The 20,961-nt window shown below is 49.2% G+C and overlaps 1 protein-coding gene across 3 annotated transcripts in view; it reads left to right on the top strand.

The window, feature by feature from the left end:
- The window catches only part of si:ch73-335l21.1 (insulin receptor substrate 1-B), a 31,637-nt gene that overhangs the window by 5,173 nt on the left and 5,503 nt on the right, over nucleotides 1–20,961 (top strand). Inside the window, exons 2-4 of one of the 3 annotated variants that reach the window (XR_008696688.1) lie at nucleotides 2,823–3,124; nucleotides 3,370–6,574; nucleotides 8,373–9,996. Coding sequence is in view for 2 of the 3 variants with exons in the window: in XM_055514687.1 (XP_055370662.1) it covers nucleotides 2,823–3,124; nucleotides 3,370–6,597 (3,530 nt within the window). In the remaining variant the exon portion in view is untranslated. Of the gene's footprint in view, nucleotides 1–2,822; nucleotides 3,125–3,369; nucleotides 7,195–8,372; nucleotides 9,997–20,961 lie in introns of those variants that run through there. The other 2 variants (XM_029142876.3, XM_055514687.1) reach the window with 2 other exon arrangements.

The raw sequence follows: 20,961 nt of genomic DNA, 5'->3' as shown, positions 1-20,961 counted from the left end.
TAATTATTTATACTCTATGTATTATGTTGAGAACTTATCATACAGACCCTTAAACTGGAGGCGATGTGTGCTTCCATCTTAAAACGTAATCTAAAACCAACTAGAAACCCACCCATTGACGAAGTGCTTCACTAACAATGTGCCCGCACACTGTGTTGGCTGTTTCTGGGCCGATACCATCTCCAGACCCTCATGGAAGAGCTACTTCCTTAGGGTTTGTGTGATAACCATAACAACAATAAGCCTTTCACTCAGGAGGGAGCTGTCGGGGTGTAAATATGGTGCAAGTGTTCCCCGAACGCACCCAGAGGAAGGAGGCGACGCCAGTAACGCGGCTTAAAACGCCAGATTATGGCCTCGTTACGTGTGGTCTGTGATGGCGGCGTCGCCCCCTCTTGGTAATTTTGATGTGCGGTCGCACCGCAAATTAGGTGAAGAGCTGGTGCGTGTGAAAGCGAGCAAGGCTGCTAAAACGGGAAGTCTCAAACGCGCTCGGACGCCCGGTTCTCCGTGTTTGACACAAGGCTGGCGCCTCAAACCCGAGGCACATGCGTCGGCTCCAGGTGCGTTGGGCCGGTGTGTGGGGGCCACTGTTTCTGAGGGCTCATTATGTTGTGGAGCGGTGGCTGATAGCTTCATTATGTAGAGGGAAACCAGCGGTACCGCTCACTCAACAGCCGCCGTTGGGAAGGACTAGAACGTGAAGCCCAGCTTCATGTTACTGTCAAGGGAGGCGCGTGATATTCAGGCTAAATTGCTGTGCATCGTGTGAGAATCTTTATATCTGTGTTTGTGTAGTGCTGCTTAAGGCTGCATTGTACTCACAATAAACAGCGCACTTGTTTTCCTTCAGACATTTGAAATCCTCAACATTCTCCGTGTGCCCTGCAAACTGGCAAAAAGTTAAGTTTCACAATAAATAAAGATTGCATCGAGTTTCTTTTAAGCAATCCCAAATGAAGTTAATTACTCCTTAAAGACTTATTTTAAATGCCCTCTTTGATATCTCTGTGCAATCTCCTGCACACCCTCATTCTCTCGCCCCACTGAAAAATCCCCAAACCACCCCTTCCTGTTGTAAATCTAAATCCAGAAGGCAAACAGGGCTTCTTGCACACAGCCTCTCACACACAGAGAGAGGCAGTACATGAAACAGCCATGCACAGCCTAGACTGAGTCATCTAATGTAGGGGGAGTGCCACACACACACACACACACACACACACACACACACACACACACACACACACACACACAGCTGCTGAGCCCCAGCCTGTGTCGCCTTCAACAAAACACATCTATTCTAGGCTCCGAGTGATCCTCCAATTTTAGGGAAGGAAACTGCAATAGGAAATGGCGAGACACGTTGGGCTTCTCCCTCGCTTTTGCAATCGCCCGAAAAAATGTTTTGGGGAAGACGATGTGTGAAATGTCTGTCGTAACACAAGCCCAGTTAGTGCGGCGTATGCTGTGCACGCGTAGAGTCGTACCCACATATGGTTGTCATTGTCGGGCATTGGAAAGGAAGAACAAACACGTGCAGACAGACCAGAATGTGTTTGGAATTTTGTGGCCAGCGTGCGTTGTGTCTGATTGGGCCAAAGCAGTAGAACAATAGGTCAATATTTTAATATTCAAAAATGCCAGATGTGGTGGGCTTAAATTCATTGGTGCAGAGCTCAGGTGAGCCTCTTTGTCAAACTTTGTTTCTTCAGTCTTGTCATAAGGCTGATTGAGTTTGTATTGTACCTTGGTGCTTGTCATGCACAGACATATCCACGCTGGCAGTTGGGAAGATGAAGAAATGTGCTACATGGCCGTGAAAGGGGCCTTGTGCAAGGAACATTTAAGGGTGGTTCCTCTGAGAAGGATAAGAGTCCACCCCTGAAACATGACTCACAACACGGTATTTCTGTAATCCTGGGCTTTTCAGTCAACAGCTGTCAGGTCCCTTGTGGCCGTAAGTGAAAGAGCTTAGAGGTAAATCGGTGATATTTTCAGAGGCAGTTTCAGTTGCTGCACAAAATGACAGAATGAAGTCACAGCATTGTCACAGATCTGAAGCTGGAAATGACCCCAGAAAATTACGTGAGACTCTAAACAACATCAAATGTTGTTAGATGCTTAAGTAAGGCTCCCGCCTTGGTTTTGCTGGAATCAGGACTCACCAGGAGCTTTCACTCAGTAATTCCTTACAGGTCTGAATACAAAACACTTGCCTCAAAGAATGAATAGACTGCCTGTGTTCCTGCTAAAAGACACAACGTGTTGTTAGTTCGTCAGGAGAGCAGTTTCAGAAAATGTCTCTTGACCTTTTAGCTATTTGACTATTGTCACTGATGTTGTTTACTGATTTTGGAGACAGACAATTTTTAAGCATCATCCAAGTTGGTTCTCTCTGCTTTACTTTCATAGTCATGAGTCTTGCTCAGCATTTCAGCTGTCGGTTGTTACGTGTCTCTGTTTGTATGTGTGGTCATGTGTGTCAAGGTGTCTGAGTATTTGACCCCAGTAAACCGGTCTCACAACCTGCAGCATGCTCTTTGACATCATATCTTGTTTAAAAATCAGTGAAAAAGCTCAATATCAGCACAGCTTACATAATAAAGGCACCTTCGCCCTCTGCTTAAAGTAAATAGGGGTGGTTTTACCTGGTGTACCCTTGGTTCACAGATACATTTCTTTGTTACAGCAGTGTAATATTTGTTGTCCTTTGTTCTTCATAATTAAAATATGAATAAAACACTTTGATAACTTTTTGTGTTCTGTTGCTTTTTCACTTTTTAATGCCACTGTTTTATATCTTCTTTATTTCCTTAAAGGTAAGAACCCCATCGACAGCGGAGCTGCAGGGGACTATGGGCTGCCTAATCCTGGTCCTGCGTTCAAAGAGGTGTGGCAGGTCAAGGTGTGGCCCAAAGGTCTAGGTCAGGCCAAGAACTTGGTGGGCATCTATCGTCTTTGCCTGACTGACAAGACTGTCAACTTTGTCAAGCTCAACTCAGATGCAGCTGCTGTTGTGCTGCAGCTGATGAATGTCCGGCGCTGCGGCCATTCAGAAAACTTCTTTTTTGTTGAGGTGGGACGTTCTGCTGTGACAGGCCCAGGCGAGTTCTGGATGCAGGTGAGCTCTACTTTCTCCTGATGTTGACAGTTTTACTTTCCAATCACATTTTGTTAAAGGTCTGTAATGAAGAGAATGAAAGAAACTGTTCATGTAACCTTATATTATCCAGGTTTTGTAAATGTTTGTCTTGCTTCTAGCTAACTCTAATTCAGCTAACTTTTCTAAATGTTTTGTTGTGTAAATTAAATTTAATATAAAGCTCCAGAATTATATAGTTTGAATATTTTTATTTTGCATCTTAGGTGGATGATTCAGTGGTGGCCCAGAACATGCATGAAACTTTGCTAGAGGCCATGAAGGCACTGAGCGAGGAGTTCCGCCAAAGAAGCAAATCTCAGTCAAACTCCGGCCCTGGAGGAGGCGCCACTGCTTCTAACCCCATCAGTGTCCCCTCGCGTCGTCACCATACAAACCCTCCTCCGAGCCAGGTAGGCTTTACCCGTCGGCCACGAACGGAGCCACCTGGAGGAGCTAGCGTTGGATCAGGGGGCAGTAGTGCCAATGCTTCTCCCACCCCACGCCATAGCTTCCCAAGGTCTCGCACCGCCAGTGATGGGGCAAAGGCAGATGACGCAATAGCAGGGACTACGCTGCTCCAAGGACGTAGCTCCAGCCCCTCCACCAATGGCTCCTGTTCCACTACCCCAATTCTTAGTTCAAAGTCAGTCCGTTCAGTATCCACCACGGCTACTAAAAATCCTCTGGGATTAATGCGGTCTATCTCTACGCCAACACCTTACACTGCTCCAAGCCTCTGCTCTAGCTCTGGGCATGGCTCTGAATTTGGAGGTGATACATCTTCTAGTAGTGCTGGCCCAGGGTCTGGTGCCTATAGTCATGTTCCTTCTCATCGCTCCTCTGTCTCAGGCTCACCCAGTGATTATGGATCCTCAGATGAGTATGGCTCTAGTCCTGGGGATCACACACTCCCTTCCCCGAGCCTCCCTGGAAGCTCTGTTGATAGTGTTGGCAGCCAGTCTCTTGGGGAGGAAGGAGCAAACTATATTCTGATGGGCCAACGTGGTGGGGGTGGTGGTAGCAGCAGTAATCAAGGGAGTTTAACATCCGGCACCTTGCCTTCACCATCAACACCACTCGGTGGCTCCCAGCCCCCTTCGAGGAGAGTGCTGCGACGCTCCTCCAGCCGTGATTGTGAAGCTGAACGTAGGCTACTGAGCAAGCGAGCTTCATTACCGCCTATGACCCTGGAGAGGCTGGCACCACGACAGCGGAGAGCTGAGGAGACGGCAAACGAAGACTCTACTGATTATGCCATCATGTCAAGAAGCACAAGTCGTGAATCTTTCCATTCCACCTCCTCTTCCACACAGAGGGAATCAGTAGCAGGTCCTGGGTCAGGAGGCGGAGGAGGAGGGTACTTGGATGTAGCAGAGGAATTCAAAGGTGAAGGGGGTAGTGTAGCTGTTGGCACTGTAAATTTGGGTGTGGACAATGGGTACATGTCTATGCTGCCTGGTGTCACTCAGCCTCCAGTGTCTCTATCCCAGTCATTGGCCGTCTCTGTTCCAGACTCAGATTCTAAAACTGCTGATGATTACATGGCCATGACCCCCAACAGCAGTGTGTCTCCTCCTCAGCAGATCCGACCACCGACGTCTGACGGCTACATGATAATGTCTCCTAATAGCAGCTGCTCTCCTGACCAACGTGGAGGGCTCTCTGGAGGGGCCTGGCTGGGCAGTGGCAGCGCAGACAGCAGGGCAGGCAGTGACTATATGAACATGTCGCCAATCAGTGCACGTTCTGTAAATGGCAGCCCCCCACCTCCTGAGCACAGTGGGCATTTGGAGACTAGTTCTCAACAACAAGCTCCCAAAATGGTGTATTCTTATTATTCCCTTCCAAGATCCTACAAACATAATGCGTCTCCTGGACACTTTGACGATGGGCCCAGACGAGGCAGAAGGCCCAATGGGAGTAGCAATAGAGGAGCGGGTGGCGTTCGGACTACTGGAGATCATCAGGAACAAGCAGCAGCAGGGAATTCAGTCGGTGGATGCCACCTGTCACTCTCCTCCTCCTCTTACTCCTCCAGTTCAGCCAGTAGTGAAAGCCTTGGGGACAGTGAAGACCGAGCTGCCCAGACTGGGGTCACTATGCCTGGAGGAACACCAAAGTCCAAAGATGGGAATAAGCTCCAGCAGAAAAGGGTTTCTAGCAGTTTGTCCAAGCAGGGTAACCATACTAGGAACAGACCAGTGAGCCTGTTTGTTGATGTATCGAAGGCTAACACCCTTCCTAGGGTCCGCGAGAACCCCCTGCCCCCAGAACCTAAGAGCCCTGGAGAATACGTAAGCATCGAGTTTAAAGGAGAGAAGATCAATCAGACTGGGGTTGGAGGAGCACGTGGCAGGGGTCTCTGGCATGGCTTATCACTGCCTCATGGTTCAAGCAGTCACCATCCTCAACACAGGCCAATGTCTTGCTTAGGAAACTTTAATCCTATCTCCCGAAGCCCTTCTGCCCCCATTACCCCCCCGGCTGCCTCAGAGTATGTCAACATGGATCTTGGGCCCTCTCCGTCCCCGTCCCCTCTTTCCCTCACCCCGCTAATATTCCCCCCTTTTCACACACCCCCTACACCTCCAACTCTTGCTCATGCCCCTAAAACCTGTAATGAGGATTGTACTAGTCCTCATGAAGAGGCTGTGAAAGTAGCTGAAGCCCCCGTTAGAAAAAACAGAGAAAGTGTTCCTTCAGTGACAGAGTCTGAGTCCCCTACATCCTGTGGTGACTACACAGAGATGGCATTCAGCTTGAATAACAACACTGCCCCTAGGCCAACCTCTAATGTGTCCCCCAAAACCCCTTCCCCCACAAGGACTGTTTCAGTTCTATCACGGGGTCTCGATTTCCCCCTTGTCAAACCAGGACTCAACCTAGACCATGGAGCTAAAGTTATCCGGGCTGACCCCCAAGGACGCAGAAGACATTGCTCAGAAACCTTCCTTGTCTCACCTTCCCTCCCCACTTCTACATCCACTTCCTCTTCTTCCACCGCTTCGCTCTTTCCTGAACACGCCCAGACTGTGGCCCGTCGGCTTGGCTTTGAAAACATGCTGTGGGGAAATGGTGCTGTGTCGGATACCCCAACTCAGTTACCTCTTTCTGGACAGCAGTCCCTTCCCACAAGCACTTCATCTACAGAACAGGGCCTTAACTACATTGACTTGGACTTGGCTAACAAAGAGGGCCCTCATTCGGGTCTGGATGGGCCTTCAGGTAGCCAGGCTCCATCTCGGCTCTTCTCCGTGCTGGGTGGAGGTTCTGGGGTCGGGGGAGTTGGAGCAGCAGTTAGCAGCAGTAGCAGCAGCAACAATACCAACAGCAGCAGCAGCAGCTCCAACCTTAACACCTACGCCAGCATTGACTTCTACAAATCAGAAGAGCTCCGGACGCATCAGAACGCAAACAAAGAGGGAACAGGCAAGTGTTTTTTTTCTTTTTAAAAAAAGTTTTGTCTAATTCTGTTTGTGATCATAATCCTTTTTTCTCTTGACACAAATGTGTATGATGTGTAATCTCTTGCCATGCCATATTTTTCATTTTACTGTTTCCTCATTTCATTTTCTTTTCATATTCTGCTCCTTTTCATTACTCATTTGAAAAGCGTTCTGCAACTCCATCTATGCTTTAATCAAACTTCACCTGGCGCCAGATTGGGGACTAGTTTGATTTGTATGACTGTATGCAGAGTCCATAAAATGAATTCATACGCTGCCCTCACAATTTGTCAATAGATTTTCTGGTCTGGGGCTCTGTGTACTTTTAAAGAGAAGCACTGCTGGCTGATGTGATTATGTAAAATGGTAAAGGCCACGTCACCAACTGGAATATCAACCAGTATCTACGCTGTGGAAACCTGTATTGATCCTTTTAAAGGTTTTTTTAAGCATTCCCAGTGCTACTTTACCCCCTGTTAGCTTCTCTCTTGGTGTTTTCGGGTCAGATTAAGAGATTTGTGTTGCTTGTAGCGGCAGGCAGCAGAATTCAGCTGCTTCAATAGCGTCAATAAAGGTCAATAAAGTGGAACTTTACCCTTTCAATACTCTAATCTGACAATCGAGTATCTACATGAATTAAAATCAATATGAATTATTTGAGGGCTTTTATATTTGGCTGTTAAATTCTAGTTTAATAATATGTTGCTGTTTTTGATATATAAAAAAAACTATTCCTAACTTTTTTTGTTGGTGAGGGAGGTCAGCAAGGGCAGATGCTGAATTTTCATTGTATTGACAGCTTCTCCTACTGTTTGAGGCCATTTTGTAGCCGTGGGGTACCACCACAACTAAACAATGCCTCAACTAGGTCACTGTGAGACGTTTCCTCTTAGAAAAGCAGTCTCTTTGAGCTACTGTCTGTACTAAATTAGCCCACTAAGAAATAGTCGCCTGCAGTTTAAGCAGATAGAGCAGCATTTAAATGGAGATGTGGATTTATATGCATGAGTAAAACACTCAGTAGTCTTACTTAACCTTGCACAGTGGGGCTCTTGTGATGAATGCATCCTGCCAGGCCTTGTTGTTTATGTAGCCCTGCTAGCTTCCACATGATTTGCACCATAGGTTGTGTTAGATTTAAACCCCTGGAGTTCCTGCGGCGAACGTTTCGCAGCTCCGCTCCGCGTTTGGATTTAATGAAGAATTTAAAGCATTAGCAAAAATTTATCATGGGATCTTGCGGTTAGTGCCGAGAATCTGGCTCCCAACAGTTGGTTTTCATGGCTTCCACAGATGGAAACAGATCACCAGCATCTGCATCCATAAGTCGGCGTGCTGGTTTTATGAAGGTATTCCTGGTGGAAGCAGGCGGCGTCGCTGGGTGGGTTTTAAATAGAACGGCTGCCACAGCGGAACCGTACGGGCTCCGGTTGCCGAGTACGTCAGCGGGACAGTGTGGGGGAGAATGTTACACATTGGCTGTGAATGTTGAGATGGGGCCAGTGTTTCACTCATACGGCCCTCGAATGCCTCTGTACAGTGTTTCCCCTCCTTTCATCCATATATTCCTCCTCCCCCTCTTTCCTCCTCCAATAAATGATCCTTTTGTTGGAGTGTTTTTGCCGCGGTGGGCTGGAAGGCCTCAGCAGGGCCAAGCCTCAGGTCTCGTGGACTCTCCTGAAAGTCCATAATTTGTTTGTTTCCCGTGTGTATGTTTTTGTACACTTTTCCTCATCATTGCCGTCTTTCTAAAGTTGTTTTTCTTCATATGTTCTCCACAGTCTTTGTCCTCATTTGACATCTAGGCGCATGGATTTTTGAAATTCCTTCCCTCCCTACTGTTCACTACACGTGCTATTGTTCAAAACAAAGGTTTTTGTCAAAACCTCCCTTGTTTTTATGCCTTTTGTCTTCCGCCCCTATTCACGTTGTCACACTACGTGTTTTAAATATTTGTCCACGCGCTGCAAACAGATTTTAGTAGACACGCTGTGCATCCGACAGCAATCAGACACAAAGAGACGAGACCAAATGCGAGAAGCAGGAACCCAGAGATGCTGCATGACAACTAATCCGTGCGTTACTACAAACAAGTACAGCACAGAAGTGATTCATTGTCGTGTGTGTGTGGGGGGGGGGGTAAGCGTGTGCTTTTTTAAAGAATTGTGATCTGCTCTAATTACAGGGACTTTTCCCCTGAACAGGCACCAGCCTGTATAGGAAAAGACTGTATGTCTGAGGGGCGCGTACTTCTGGCACCCGGAGCCAGAGGCTAAAATTGAACATCAGTAGCAGAACATGTGCCAAAAACAATCCTTTTGGACAGTGGTTATGTAATATGTAGAAACGGGCCCCTCAGGATTTAGGCAATTAGGGAAAAGTAGCCATTTCACTCTAAGTGATGTGTGTTAGGAACAAAATGAGATGGAGCTGAATGTGCCACAGCATCGGCGATGTGGCACACGTTCTACGGCTGTGTGTCTGTATATGGAAAGTGTGAGCGTGTGTTGATGCGTCTGCGTTTTATGGGCGTCAAGTTCAGCCAGAGTGTAAGACTGAGACTGTGTGTGTGTGTGTGTGTGTGTGTGTGTGTGTGTGTGTGTGTGTGTGTGTGTGTGTGTGTGTGTGTGTGTGTGTGTGTGTGTGTGTGTGTGTGTGTGTGTGTGTGTGTGTGTGCCCACACAATGCACATCTATCGTGACCTTCAAAGATACTATTTTAAAAAACACTTATGTTTTTTTTTTGTTACAGCACTTTGTGCTTTGTCATCTGCCATCATGTGAGATGTCGATATTATCATCCGTAATGATAAGAGGGCTCCAAAAAGTTTAGTAACAAACAAACTGTATGAGGTCTGAGTTGATCATTAAGTCATAAAGTGATTAGTGAGTTCATGATGTTTCCTCTGCACCCGACACACAGCTTGTCCTGCGTGTGTGTGATCCAGGCCAGCGGGGTCACAGCAGAAGCACTAGTAGTGTTATGTAAAACACGAGCATGTGGAGGAGAGAGAGAGGTGCATGTGTGCACGTACGTGTGTGTGTGTGTGTGTGTGTGTGTGTGTGTGTGTGTGTGTGTGTGTGTGTGTGTGTGTGTGTGTGTGTGTGTGTGTGTGTGTGTGTGTGTGTGTGTGTGTGTGTGTGTGTGTGTGTGTGTGTGTGTACATGCACGTGTGCGTGCGCATGCACTGGGCTGTTTATTTGTTGTGCTGGGCCCGTTGTTTGTTTATTTCCCTGTTTGTTTGTGTTGCTGGAGGCCGTCCCGGCTCCGGTCTTGCCCGTACAGTGAGTCACACACTGATCTGTGTAAAAGCCCACAGATGTGTCCCAGGAGGCAGAACATGTGCACGAAACCAGAGGTCGGGATTAAACTTCCAAAATCCTGCGCGTCGCCGTTCTTTAAAAGGTGGGATCTTATTTTTAGCATTTATTTATATAATGTGACCGACTGCAGTAGATTTAGGTTTTAGCTACTAATTAGCTTCCAGACTTTTCGCTCTCCTAGCTTGGCTGATGTGAAAAACAGGACGAGGCGGAGGAACGGCTCTGCGTTACATAATCCACAATGAGCTGGAAATTAGCTCACATTTCTCTGCAGCGTGCGCTCCAGATTGTGTTATTAGCATAAATTAAGCCCTTCTCAACTGATTTTCCTCAGATGGCAGAAATCATTCTGTTCAGTATTTTCTCCACACGTTCAGATACGCGTCGTTCTTCGAGAACCAAGGACCTTTTCGTGTGTGAAGCCGCCTCGGGCGTGAGCTCTGCATTGTTTGGGTCCCGACCTGTGTTTGGGTTTTTAGGGAGTCCTGAAGGTCGTGCGTCTGCGCTGCCACGTGCGTCTCGAAGGAGCCCAAGGCTGCTGTTGAGTCGCACGAGTGCAGCGTTTGCTGAAAAGCTCAAATCGCACGACCGATTTATACGCATCGAGCACCTCGGCCTCGAAATAGCAGCGCACAAACCGCTTCGTGACAGACAATCGAGGCGCCGCTGGTCCCTCAACAGTGACCCATCAGCAGCGCGAGGCCCACGACAAAGCTGTGGAGGCTGAGCGCTGCTGGCTGCTTCTGGGTCACAATGGGATCCTGCTGCTTCTGTTCTGCTGTCGAGCTCCACAGACGCGTGGCGGGAGAAGAGAAAGGTGTCACGTGGCGCCGGAGGACAAGAGCAGCCTGCGCAGGAGTCACAAACCACCACTGGACACTGGTGTTGTGGGTAATCACATGATAAACCTCACAAAGGATGATTTATTGGCCGTCGTTGGATCTGAGCCGAACAAACCTGTCACAGCATGTTAACATGGCAATAAAAAGGCAATCCTTTCATTCTGATACAGTTATTGTGCGACCTCGTCTCCTTTGTCGCTTCAAGCGTCATCAGCCGCAGATCGGCCGCTGCCTCCGTGGTCGCGTGAAGTTTAGAAGTCACACACATTTCTATTCAAGCTCCCGGCCTCAACAGGGGTTAATGAAACGGTGGGTTTGCAGCATGACAAACCGTGAAGCATGGCTCGGCCGCGGCCTGCAGCGCTAAATCAATCAGATGCGCCTTTGGGGGATATTGGTTTCCGGACCAGCCTAATGTTTAGTAATACAATCAGCTGTTCAGTGTAGCTGAGCACCGCCGGCACAGGCAAACACCCAAACAGCAGAAAGGCGTCTTTATCTCCCTGATGACTTATTGATCGGAGCGTTTAATGGTGTGATTCAAAGACAAACGGCTGAACGGGACTGTGACAATACGACCGGTCGCGTCACGGGTGGGAGGTCCTGGTTCTGCAGGGGCAACGGAGGCTAAATATCCACGGCGTCGGATATCGCCTGTTTGCGTCTCGCTGCGATCGGCGCGTCTGCTCTCACACGGCGGCCGTTTGTCCCGTCGCCGCAGGCGTTGAAAGGGCCTTTTCATTAAACGCTGTTGACTCTCAAACAGTGGAGCCAGAGGAGTGCAGAGAATGGATGAGGCCCGATTCCAGCGCAGCGAGACAGCGGCGACGATGAAGGAGGGCGGCGCTGAAAGGACCCACTTGATTCATTTGTATGGAGATGAAAAGCGTGAATTTTACTATGTAATTCTGGAGTAAAATGAAGCAGGATCTTTATATACACAGCATAAAATATGTAGCTGTGAAGAATGCACACTGTCCAAAACTCCATTAATTCTGAACACAGATCATGTAAAGTAACAGCTCCACTTCCAAAGCTGTTTTTTTTTTGGTCATTAAACTCTCCCAGTGCACGTCTCGTGCTCATAAAGCCATAAACATGAGTGCCGTCGTAAAACGATGCGGTTCTGGGGCGACGAGTCAAAGCATGAGGAGCATTCGCACAAATCTCAAGCGCGATTCCATGCGAGGAAGGAGATTTTGGGACCGACGTGGGGTCTCGTGCACACGTAGACCACAGCTCCCACAGCTCCCACAGCTCCTTGCTTCTCACCAGTGCCGGTCCTGGATTCCAGCTGCAGGGCCAGACAGCGCCTGGTGTAAACTGGGCTTTTAATAGAAGCTTGTGTTGAGTCTTCGTGTGGCCTGTTGTCGGTCTGTAAACGGAACATGGGTGGGTCTGCAAAACAAACGGACATGGCAGCCGTCAACCAGTATCAGTGGGGCTTGGACATTTAGTTTTTACTTTAGCCGACTCTCACTGTAGCTCCAGGTTTTCTGCTGCTGCTGCTTTTGCAGAATAAACGTTAAAACCACACGTCACCAGAGGTTTAAGCATTAGTTTGAGGCGTGTGAACGCAGACGCGTTCTGCTGGAAATGATCTCATTTGTTGAGTTTAGGAAGGGGCTGGTGGGAGTTGGACGTCGTGGCTGTGTGTGGTCACATGTTGGATGAGCAGGTGTGTGTGTGTTGTGTTTGTTACCTTGGTGAAGAAGCCGCGTTCATCCGTTGCCTCGGACGCCTCCTCTTTGCCTCTCGTTGCTTCTCTCCCTCCATGTTGTCGCCCGCCTGCTTGTGTTTCCTGTCTCTCTCTTGCCAAGGCCGTGATCAGGCCACCATACAGTACCTACACACACACACACACACTTTGATCTTTGTACGCGGTGTGATCCTGCTGATAGCTGCAGAACGATGACGCGTTTGACTTTGACGCCGTGTTCACGAGGTCAGAGCACCAAAAATACCCGAGAAGCCTCATTCTTGTGCTTGTCACATGAATCCTGCACAGGGACAGCGATCAGCTGATAGCACCAGGTGTGTGTGTGTGTGTGTGTGTGTGTGTGTGTGTGTGTGTGTGTGTGTGTGTGTGTGTGTGTGTGTGTGTGTGTGTGTGTGTGTGTGTGTGTGTGTGTGTCCGCTCCTCTGCTCTAATCCCACGTTGGCTCAGGCGGACATGTTTATAGGGTGAGGTCAGGTTAACGTCTGCTCCAGCGGCTACGGGCATTTGCCTCTGGTCCACAGCTCGTCTGGGTGATGTGTAGATAAGTTCATGGCTGCAGAGCATGAAAACCGCTACAGTCGATTACGCTCGTCCTCGTCCTCAGTGGTTAAGAGGCTCATGCAAAAGGCCCCTCAACAGGATTTCAATTGTGTGTGTTCTGGTGAGCTGCCCAGTTGAGCAAATGGTAATTAGGTAGTAAAACCTCAGCTAATGGTTCAGTACTCTAGTCATGTTTTGACTGACTAGTGCCTTATTCACATGCAGTTGGCGCAACACACACACACACACACACACACACACACACACACACACACACACACACACACACACAAGAACACAGTGGCAGGGAATGAATTGTATTGGCAGCCTGGTCAGTCAAAGAGGCGCCGCTGGACAGACTGTGTGTGTGTGTGTGTGTGTGTGTGTGTGTGTGTGTGTGTGTGTGTGTGTGTGTGTGTGTGTGTGTGTGTGTGTGTGTGTGTGTGTGTGTGTGCGCTGAGCCTTGTTGCTATCGAAGCTGTCGCTGGATGTGACAGAGAGGCTTCTGATGGTCACACCTGTGTGTGCGGGTCACTCGCCGCCGCGCTCCTCAGTCTGTGGACTGGACCCGCGGACAAAGACGTCGGTGACACACACTGTGGAGGCTGCGTCGCCGTCGGTGACGAGACGTTGAGACGGATCACAGAGTCAGTCAGGGATCAGACAAAAGCTGCTCAGCTAATGGCTAAAATAGCCTTCACTGACGTGGGCCTGCTCCACACACACACACACACACACACACACACACACACACACACACACACACACTTTGTGTTTGCTCTCTTGTGTCATTGTTGCACCAGACTGTTCTTTTTTCTTCTCGCAATCATGTTTTGGAGATTAAAGGCTCTTTCAGCCGAGTTTGAGCCGTTTGAATGAATGCGCCCTCTTGTAGGGTCACTCTGGAGCGAGGCCATCAGTCAGATACTGTATGAATTGCGTGATTTGATTTAGTTGGATCAGAGGAGAGATTCCAGGTTGGTGCAGTTGCAGAAATCCATGTGGAAATCAAATGTGCCTTTTGTTGTTTGTTGAGCCGGTGCCGTTCAGAGACACCTGCTAGAACACACGCTTACATAATGCGTTAGCGCTGCACATGTATGCTAGCTGGATTTGTGGGACTTTCAGTTTACCTTCAAACAAACACTTTCCCCTGATTTACGAACGTCGTCTTATAAAGAACTTGACTGACACAGCATTTGTGTTAAACCTCAAACAAAACTTTTTAAACTAAACTAACACCTACATTATTTACTAAAATGCTAAACAGTTCTCAAGTGCATCATATTATAGAAAAGTATTTCATACAACAAAGCACATAAATCTGTCAACCTCTGATTTAGCAAATGCTAAATTTATCTTTTTTTTGTATTTTTAATTTTTATGTTTTGGATTTGATCATTATAGATAATCATGTTTCACTCTGTTGAAAATCCTTGCTGTGCTAAGCTAACTGTCTCGTGTCCAAACAATATTCATGACTTCCATGTGAGTAAACAAACTCGAAGCAGACTGCTTCATACTTTCTGTTGCTGCAGAGGTTTTTTTTAATCGCACATTTTCCACTGAACAATGAGCTCGCACAGTTCCTTGCGTCCACACAACCCGTCTGTTTGTTGAGCGGCGCGTAGCCCCCGTTAGCCGCTACGTAGCGTGTGAATGTGTGTGTGCTTGGCTGCCGGTACGAGCCCCGTCCTGGCTACAGAGCGCTGATTGTGCGCTGTGGTATGGGATGTATGTCGGGCCGCGGCGCTGCCCGAAAGAACGCACAGCCACCCACCAAAGCAGCAAGGTTACTGAGTGCACAGGAGGGGGAGGAGGGGGAGGAGGGGGAGTGCTTCCCTGCTTTCACACACACTCCTTCTCATTCCCCCCTCCTCACACTCTACCAGGAAAACATCGGAGCCTTTTTTTCGCCTGGGTGTTCTGCGTTCTTCTCACTCCGGGTTTGTTTCCCGGCTTCTCCGTCTCCCCCCTCGGACCTCCTCCGTGTTCCCCCACGCGCCTCGGGGGATCGTCCCGAAGTCGACGGCGCCGCGGCGTTTCGCTCAGCGCCGCTCCTCTAACTGGGCCTGTCTGTGAAGAGCTTAGCGCCGGCGGGCATTGGAGAGCGCTAAGCTGATTAGCGCCTCCTAACGAGCCTCCTCTCACATGGAGGCCTCGTACGCGGGTGTGCGTACTGTTATTGTTATTGTTATTGTGTGTTAGCTTAGCGCCTCCGCGTGCCCTTTGGGCGCGTCCTTCGTAGCGAGTTGCTGCTGCTGCTGGAGATGAGAGGGGGTCGGAGGCGGCGCCGGGGGGTCCGCTGAAGGGCTGGTGGGGACGACGGGTCGACCCGGTTCAGCCTCCTGGAGCGGAGGAGGTCAAGTTATTCTCAGGGGAGCGGCTGTGAAATCCTTTCTCCTCACTTCCTTGAAGACTTGATTTGAGTAGACCGTTGAATTAGCTCCAATTAAGCCGCGCTGGACGACACGGCGTTCTCTGAGTAGCTGCTGGCGCAAGAAGGCGATCACATGCTGGGAAGCTCGCAAGTGGCAATACGTCCAGAGCCAGAGGAGACACAGGGTCCGAAATTAGCGCTTAACACTTGACCACCGTTTGACAGTGGATCCGGATCCGGAACCAAACCTTCAGCACTCACCTGGTGTTTGATCGCCATAAACTCCGTGTTAGCGCAGCTTTTGGGTGCTAGCATTGAAAACACATTTTCATTAGCCTCCAGCAGCTTTGCCAACCATAACCTGACTGTTTTCCTTCTCCTGCTCAACGTAAACGATGTGGAAACCGCACCTGCTGCCACCAAACCCGTTCTGGAAACTTGCGCCCGCATGCGAGCGAGCCACGTCGGCGCGTTTCTGGTTCACGTGCGTTCACCTGCGGCGCCGGCATCGACGCCGGCGCGCCTTCGTGCACGCGATGTTCTGTTCTCGCCCAGACAGGGGCCGTCTCTGGCATCTGCAATTAGCCCCCCCTCCTCCTCCCTCTCCCTCTCCGCCGCCGCTAACAGGATGTTCTCCTCCGCTGCAGGCATCGCGGCACCTCAGCAGAGCATTAAAAGCCTCCAATTGGCAGCGGAGAGGAAATGAAATGCGCCGAACTCTCCTGTTTACTCATTAGTCATACCTGGTGAAGAACAAACAAGTGGAGGGGTCAGGAGGGTGCTAGGATGAGCGGGACGTGATGGAGAGCAGGCGCTTCCGCCGTTTTGCTGTTTATCTTCCTGCCGAATTACATTTGTCATTAATGAAATTGTTTGTATTCATGAACATTGGGAACCCGTGAGTTTTTGTCGGCACGTGTCCGGCTGCACGTCACCGCCGCCCCGGACCCGTGGGCCTGGTCGCCATGACCACGTCCCAGCGGGGCGGCGGTGATCGCAGACGCTGGAGTCTGAATATGAATCACCGCCATACATACACACACACACACACACACACACACCAGTCAGCGCGTGGATGGGCTGTGTGTTTAATGTGACCTGGTAGCTGGATGTCCATGGGCTCGTTACATCACCACATGTCTGCACGGCTCGACTCCACGCACACACACTCGTTTCCCAATGACTTGTGGGCCATTGACTCATAAATCACACACACGACCGGCGCATGATGTGATTGTGCCATCTGACACTTGCAACGCTGTGACTGCTCGTCTTTCCTGAACGTCTCGAACGCCAGCTTTCGTGCGCGGAGCGGTCCTTAAACGCACCACAGTTTGCACTCATGTGCGACATCGCTTCATGCTGGTGTGTTTTAGGAACATCTGACCCGTGTTCAGGCTACATTCGTTTTTGAACTGATTGTTAAAAGTCTTGACGATGTTAGGAAATGTTAAAAATAAATGTTCACTGTGATGGAAACAGAAGCAAATAATCATATATTCAGAAACTCTAATTATACAGCACTTATTTGAACTATACTTGATTTGTAGGTAACATTTGCCAAACAAAGCTTGTATGAAACCACATTGACATTTATTTGGTTCTACTGTGAGGCTTTCTGGGGACTTTGATGTTTAATTTTAGGGTGTTTACACCCATTCGGGTCCCCTGTCATTGTCCTGCTGCAGTGTGGTGAGCGGACTCTGAGCTGGACCTACAGCACGACGTTTGACGGCATTAAGTCAACAGTGATTTCAGTAAATCAGACCGTTTCACATCGAGAGCTGAGCAGTAGCGAAGTGCAGCGCTAAATGCGCTGGACGTTGAGGCGAAGGAGGGGATGAGACGGGCGAGGAGCCTGGAAGCGAGACTGTGATTGAGAGCAGGAGGAGGATTCTTTCGCTAAATTCTCCCTCCTGTGGAGACGAGGATCATCGCTGCCGGAGCCTCCAGAGCGTCGGTACATAAATATTTGTGGTGCCTGTTGGCCAAGCCTGGAGACATGACATACTGTCGCGTCTCCGCTGTCAGTCGGTGCATTCATGCACAACCTGGCCACTGGCTTTCTCTCCCGACATGCAAACGTACAGTGCAACATGTAGCGTCGCTCGACTGCAGCTTTGAGGCTGTGTTTGCACAAACGGAGCAGGACTGTCTATTAATAATTACACAAATCATCCTCGGACCAGAGCAGAGGCCAGTGGCTGGCGTGCGCGCGCGCGCACACACACACACTCACTGTGAGACAGAGGATTTCCAAACCCGATGCAGCCGGACCCCTGGTTTTTCTTTTTTAAATAGTCTGAAACGCGTCTCAGAGGACGGCGAAAGACCTCGGAGTGGAGTTGGGTTCAGTGGGTGACGAGCACGTCTATTACTGGAGGTCACGTCTAAGCAGATCACATGAGCTTTGGATTCTCCAGTCGATGTCAAGGCCGCCCGTCATCGTTTAGCGATTTAAAAGCTTAATGTTGTTTCCAGGGGGAAAAAAAACTTGATTAGCAAATGCTGTTATTTCATTTCACCAATACAGTAGCTGTGACCGGTTACTTAGTGTGAAAGACAGGAACAATTTGTTTTAACATAATCATTAATAAACCTGGACAGTGGTTATAGATGAGTTACTATACAGTCAACCGCTATATTTGTTTTTACTAAATTGTGGTGTCACAATGTGCAGTTCTCAGCAAGTGGTGATTAAAACGACTAAACCAGCCCTCGAACACAGACACGCACCTAAAGAGTGTAAAACGGGGAAACTTTCAGCTTTTGTGTTGGCGTCTTGTTTGGTTTTCGGACATGGAGACATTCCAGGAATGAAACCGTGCATCACATATCAGTTCATTAATCTATTTGACTTGTCGAGCTACAGCATCTTACATGCGCACGGTGATCGTGTTTCCAGCTGTAACGATGTGAAAAACAAACTCCGGCTGACTGTTATTTAAATTGTGTGGATCCAAGTTGTTGGAGACTGACACAACGTACGACTCAACGGCATCTCTGTCAGTCGGTTTTGTGTGTTTTTTTGTACCTGTGTCTGTCTACGCCCAAGCTGCAGGACGGGGCCTCAGGCATTCTGGGAAACGCCTCACTGAGAAGTGAGAACCCCACCTGTTTAGGCCATCACTGCATATATGACTTCAGTCAAGATGCCTGTTCTGTGTGTGTGTGTGTGTGTGTGTGTGTGTGTGTGTGTGTGTGTGTGTGTGTGTGTGTGTGTGTGTGTGTGTGTGTGTGTGTGTGTGTGTGTGTGTGTGTGTGTGTGTGTGTGTGTGTCACATTGGCAGAAAGCGGTGGAACTGGTGGAGTGACCCGACGCACAAAGACAGAGATAAATCTGGTGGTCTGAGTCAGCGAACAATGGCGGTGAATGAGGTGGCGCTCGCTGCGTCCGTGTGTCGTCCCAGAACATGATGTCCATGTCAGATACCAGCACCGCAGCCAGGTTCTGCTGCATAAGGACCATGAGTACGAGCACTTGTTTACAACCACCCAAACTGGGCTCAACCGCTGCCGTTTATCACAAAATGAAAACACACCTTGTCTCCTCTTGAAGTGCACGTTTATTTTTAGATTGGAAATGGAATTATTTTGCTGTGGAGTAGCTGTGATTTTGTTGGCGCATCCCTTCACCTCCGGTGCCACAGAAGAAGATTAAGTTGCACTTTGTTGTTTCTATAAACAGCTTCTATTCTGGTCTGTGTTGTTGGGAGATGCAGGAGTTTTATTTGCAAACGAAATGTTCTAATTTTCCATTCGTCTGTTAAAACATCTGCAGAGATGTTCAGTTCCACCAGCAGTTTTAGAGGAAGGTTTGATTTTGTAATGAACCCAGTGACACTGTGTAAACGGCCTACAGCAAACACTCAAACGCTGCCAGCTTCCTTTAATGTGCCGTAATTGCGTAAGAGCTGGCGCTTTGTCACTCGCGGGCTGTTGACAGGCACGTCCGTAAACGTCTGTCACCGCCATTAACGCTCCGCTCCGGTTCAGGCACGATTCAAGAACACGGGGACGCCGGCGGCACGTGAGGCCGCGGGCGCCGCTCTCCCGCCCCGATTTCCCCCGACTCAGCGCTGCCGCCGCTCACACATTCCAGCTCCTCTGTGTGCTGTAACACACCCACTCCCGCTGCGTCGCCGCATAATGGGACCCCACGCTGACGCCCGCGCCTCGGTCCAGACGAATCTGCAGAAGCAAAGCACATGGAAAACAGGCAGAACCTTCTAACACTGCTTAATGTGCTTCTGATGTGTGTGTGTGGAAGTGTTGCGTAGGCATCTGAGTTTCCACCTGCGATTGTGTGCAGCTCACTCACACACACACACACACACACACCTGGATAAACACTTCTCACATTCTGTGGCTGTTGTAGCTTCTGTGGGAGTGATTGACAGCGTGTGTGTGTGTGTGTGTGTGTGTGTGTGTGTGTGTGTGTGTGCGTGTGTGTGTGTGTGTGTTGCAATAACCACCCTGCAGCTGATGTGCGCTGCCAACTGTGTGACTGTGTGGTGTAACATATGGGCATTTACAGCTGGGCATTACGAGAAAACGCGCCCCCGTCCACCGTTCTCGCCCTCAAACGCTTCCACTGACACAAGTGTCTTTTGATCCATTCGCCGGCGTTTCTGCTCATATTGTTTCCCAGAGCTGGTCGTGTTCGTGCCTGCTTGGTTCTTCGCTGTGCTTCTGACAGCTACTGAGGAAAGGTTGTACAAACACAGGTGTAGGTGGAAGACGAACCTGAGCCGTGCGCTGACGTTCGCTTCATTTTGTGTTCCTGGTTTAGTTTTTTACAAACACTTCATTTAACGCGTGGGGCACAGACACAGACAACACGCGTGCAATCGCTCAGTCTTTACTCTGGCAGTATTTATACAGTAGTACCTCAGAGGAACTGCAGGTTGTCACTCATCATCGCTGAGGCTGAACTGAAGCTTCTCCAGATAAGCACAACAGGCTGCTTGTGTTTCACCTCCTCGCGTGGCCTCACACCTGCCAGGACCTTAGCAGGAGCTTTTCCGCATCACTGCTTTAGTGAAACCTTTCATTTCCACAAACTGGAGGTCGCTTTTATTTTTTAAATCCTTCACAGCTAAATGAGCGCACGGTGGGACTCGGTGACCGAGCCGCCGTCCACAGCCTCCTTCTCGTCGCGTCTCTGGATGTTTCTAACCAGAGACGCAGGGAGTCGAAGCACACGCTGGCTCGGCCTCGTCCTAAGGAGGACGGGAGGAATGGAAATAATATGTTTGACTGTTTTTTCTGGCAGAACAGTAAGTCACTGTAATTATAAGTGAGTCACCCTCCATGAAGAGGCAATTGTCAAACTCTTCAGTGGCCTTTAAAGCCCGCGGGACGCGAGTTCCTGGTGCTCATCGATAGCGTTTGGGTGGAGTTTGGCTTTAAACTAATTGTCATCGGCACCCGAGCCAGATTCACGGGTGGGAGTGAGCGCCGTGAAAGCAGACACACGCGCTGCGGTCGAGCTGCCAACATTATATCTTCATAAGTGAGACATTCTGGCGTCGCTGGGGGAAATGAAATGAGGGGACGCCGCCG

Source organism: Betta splendens, chromosome 2 (assembly GCF_900634795.4).
Source record: "Betta splendens chromosome 2, fBetSpl5.4, whole genome shotgun sequence".
In the NCBI taxonomy this organism is placed as follows: Eukaryota; Metazoa; Chordata; class Actinopteri; order Anabantiformes; family Osphronemidae; genus Betta; species Betta splendens.
This window is presented reverse-complemented; position numbering and strand designations above follow the sequence as displayed.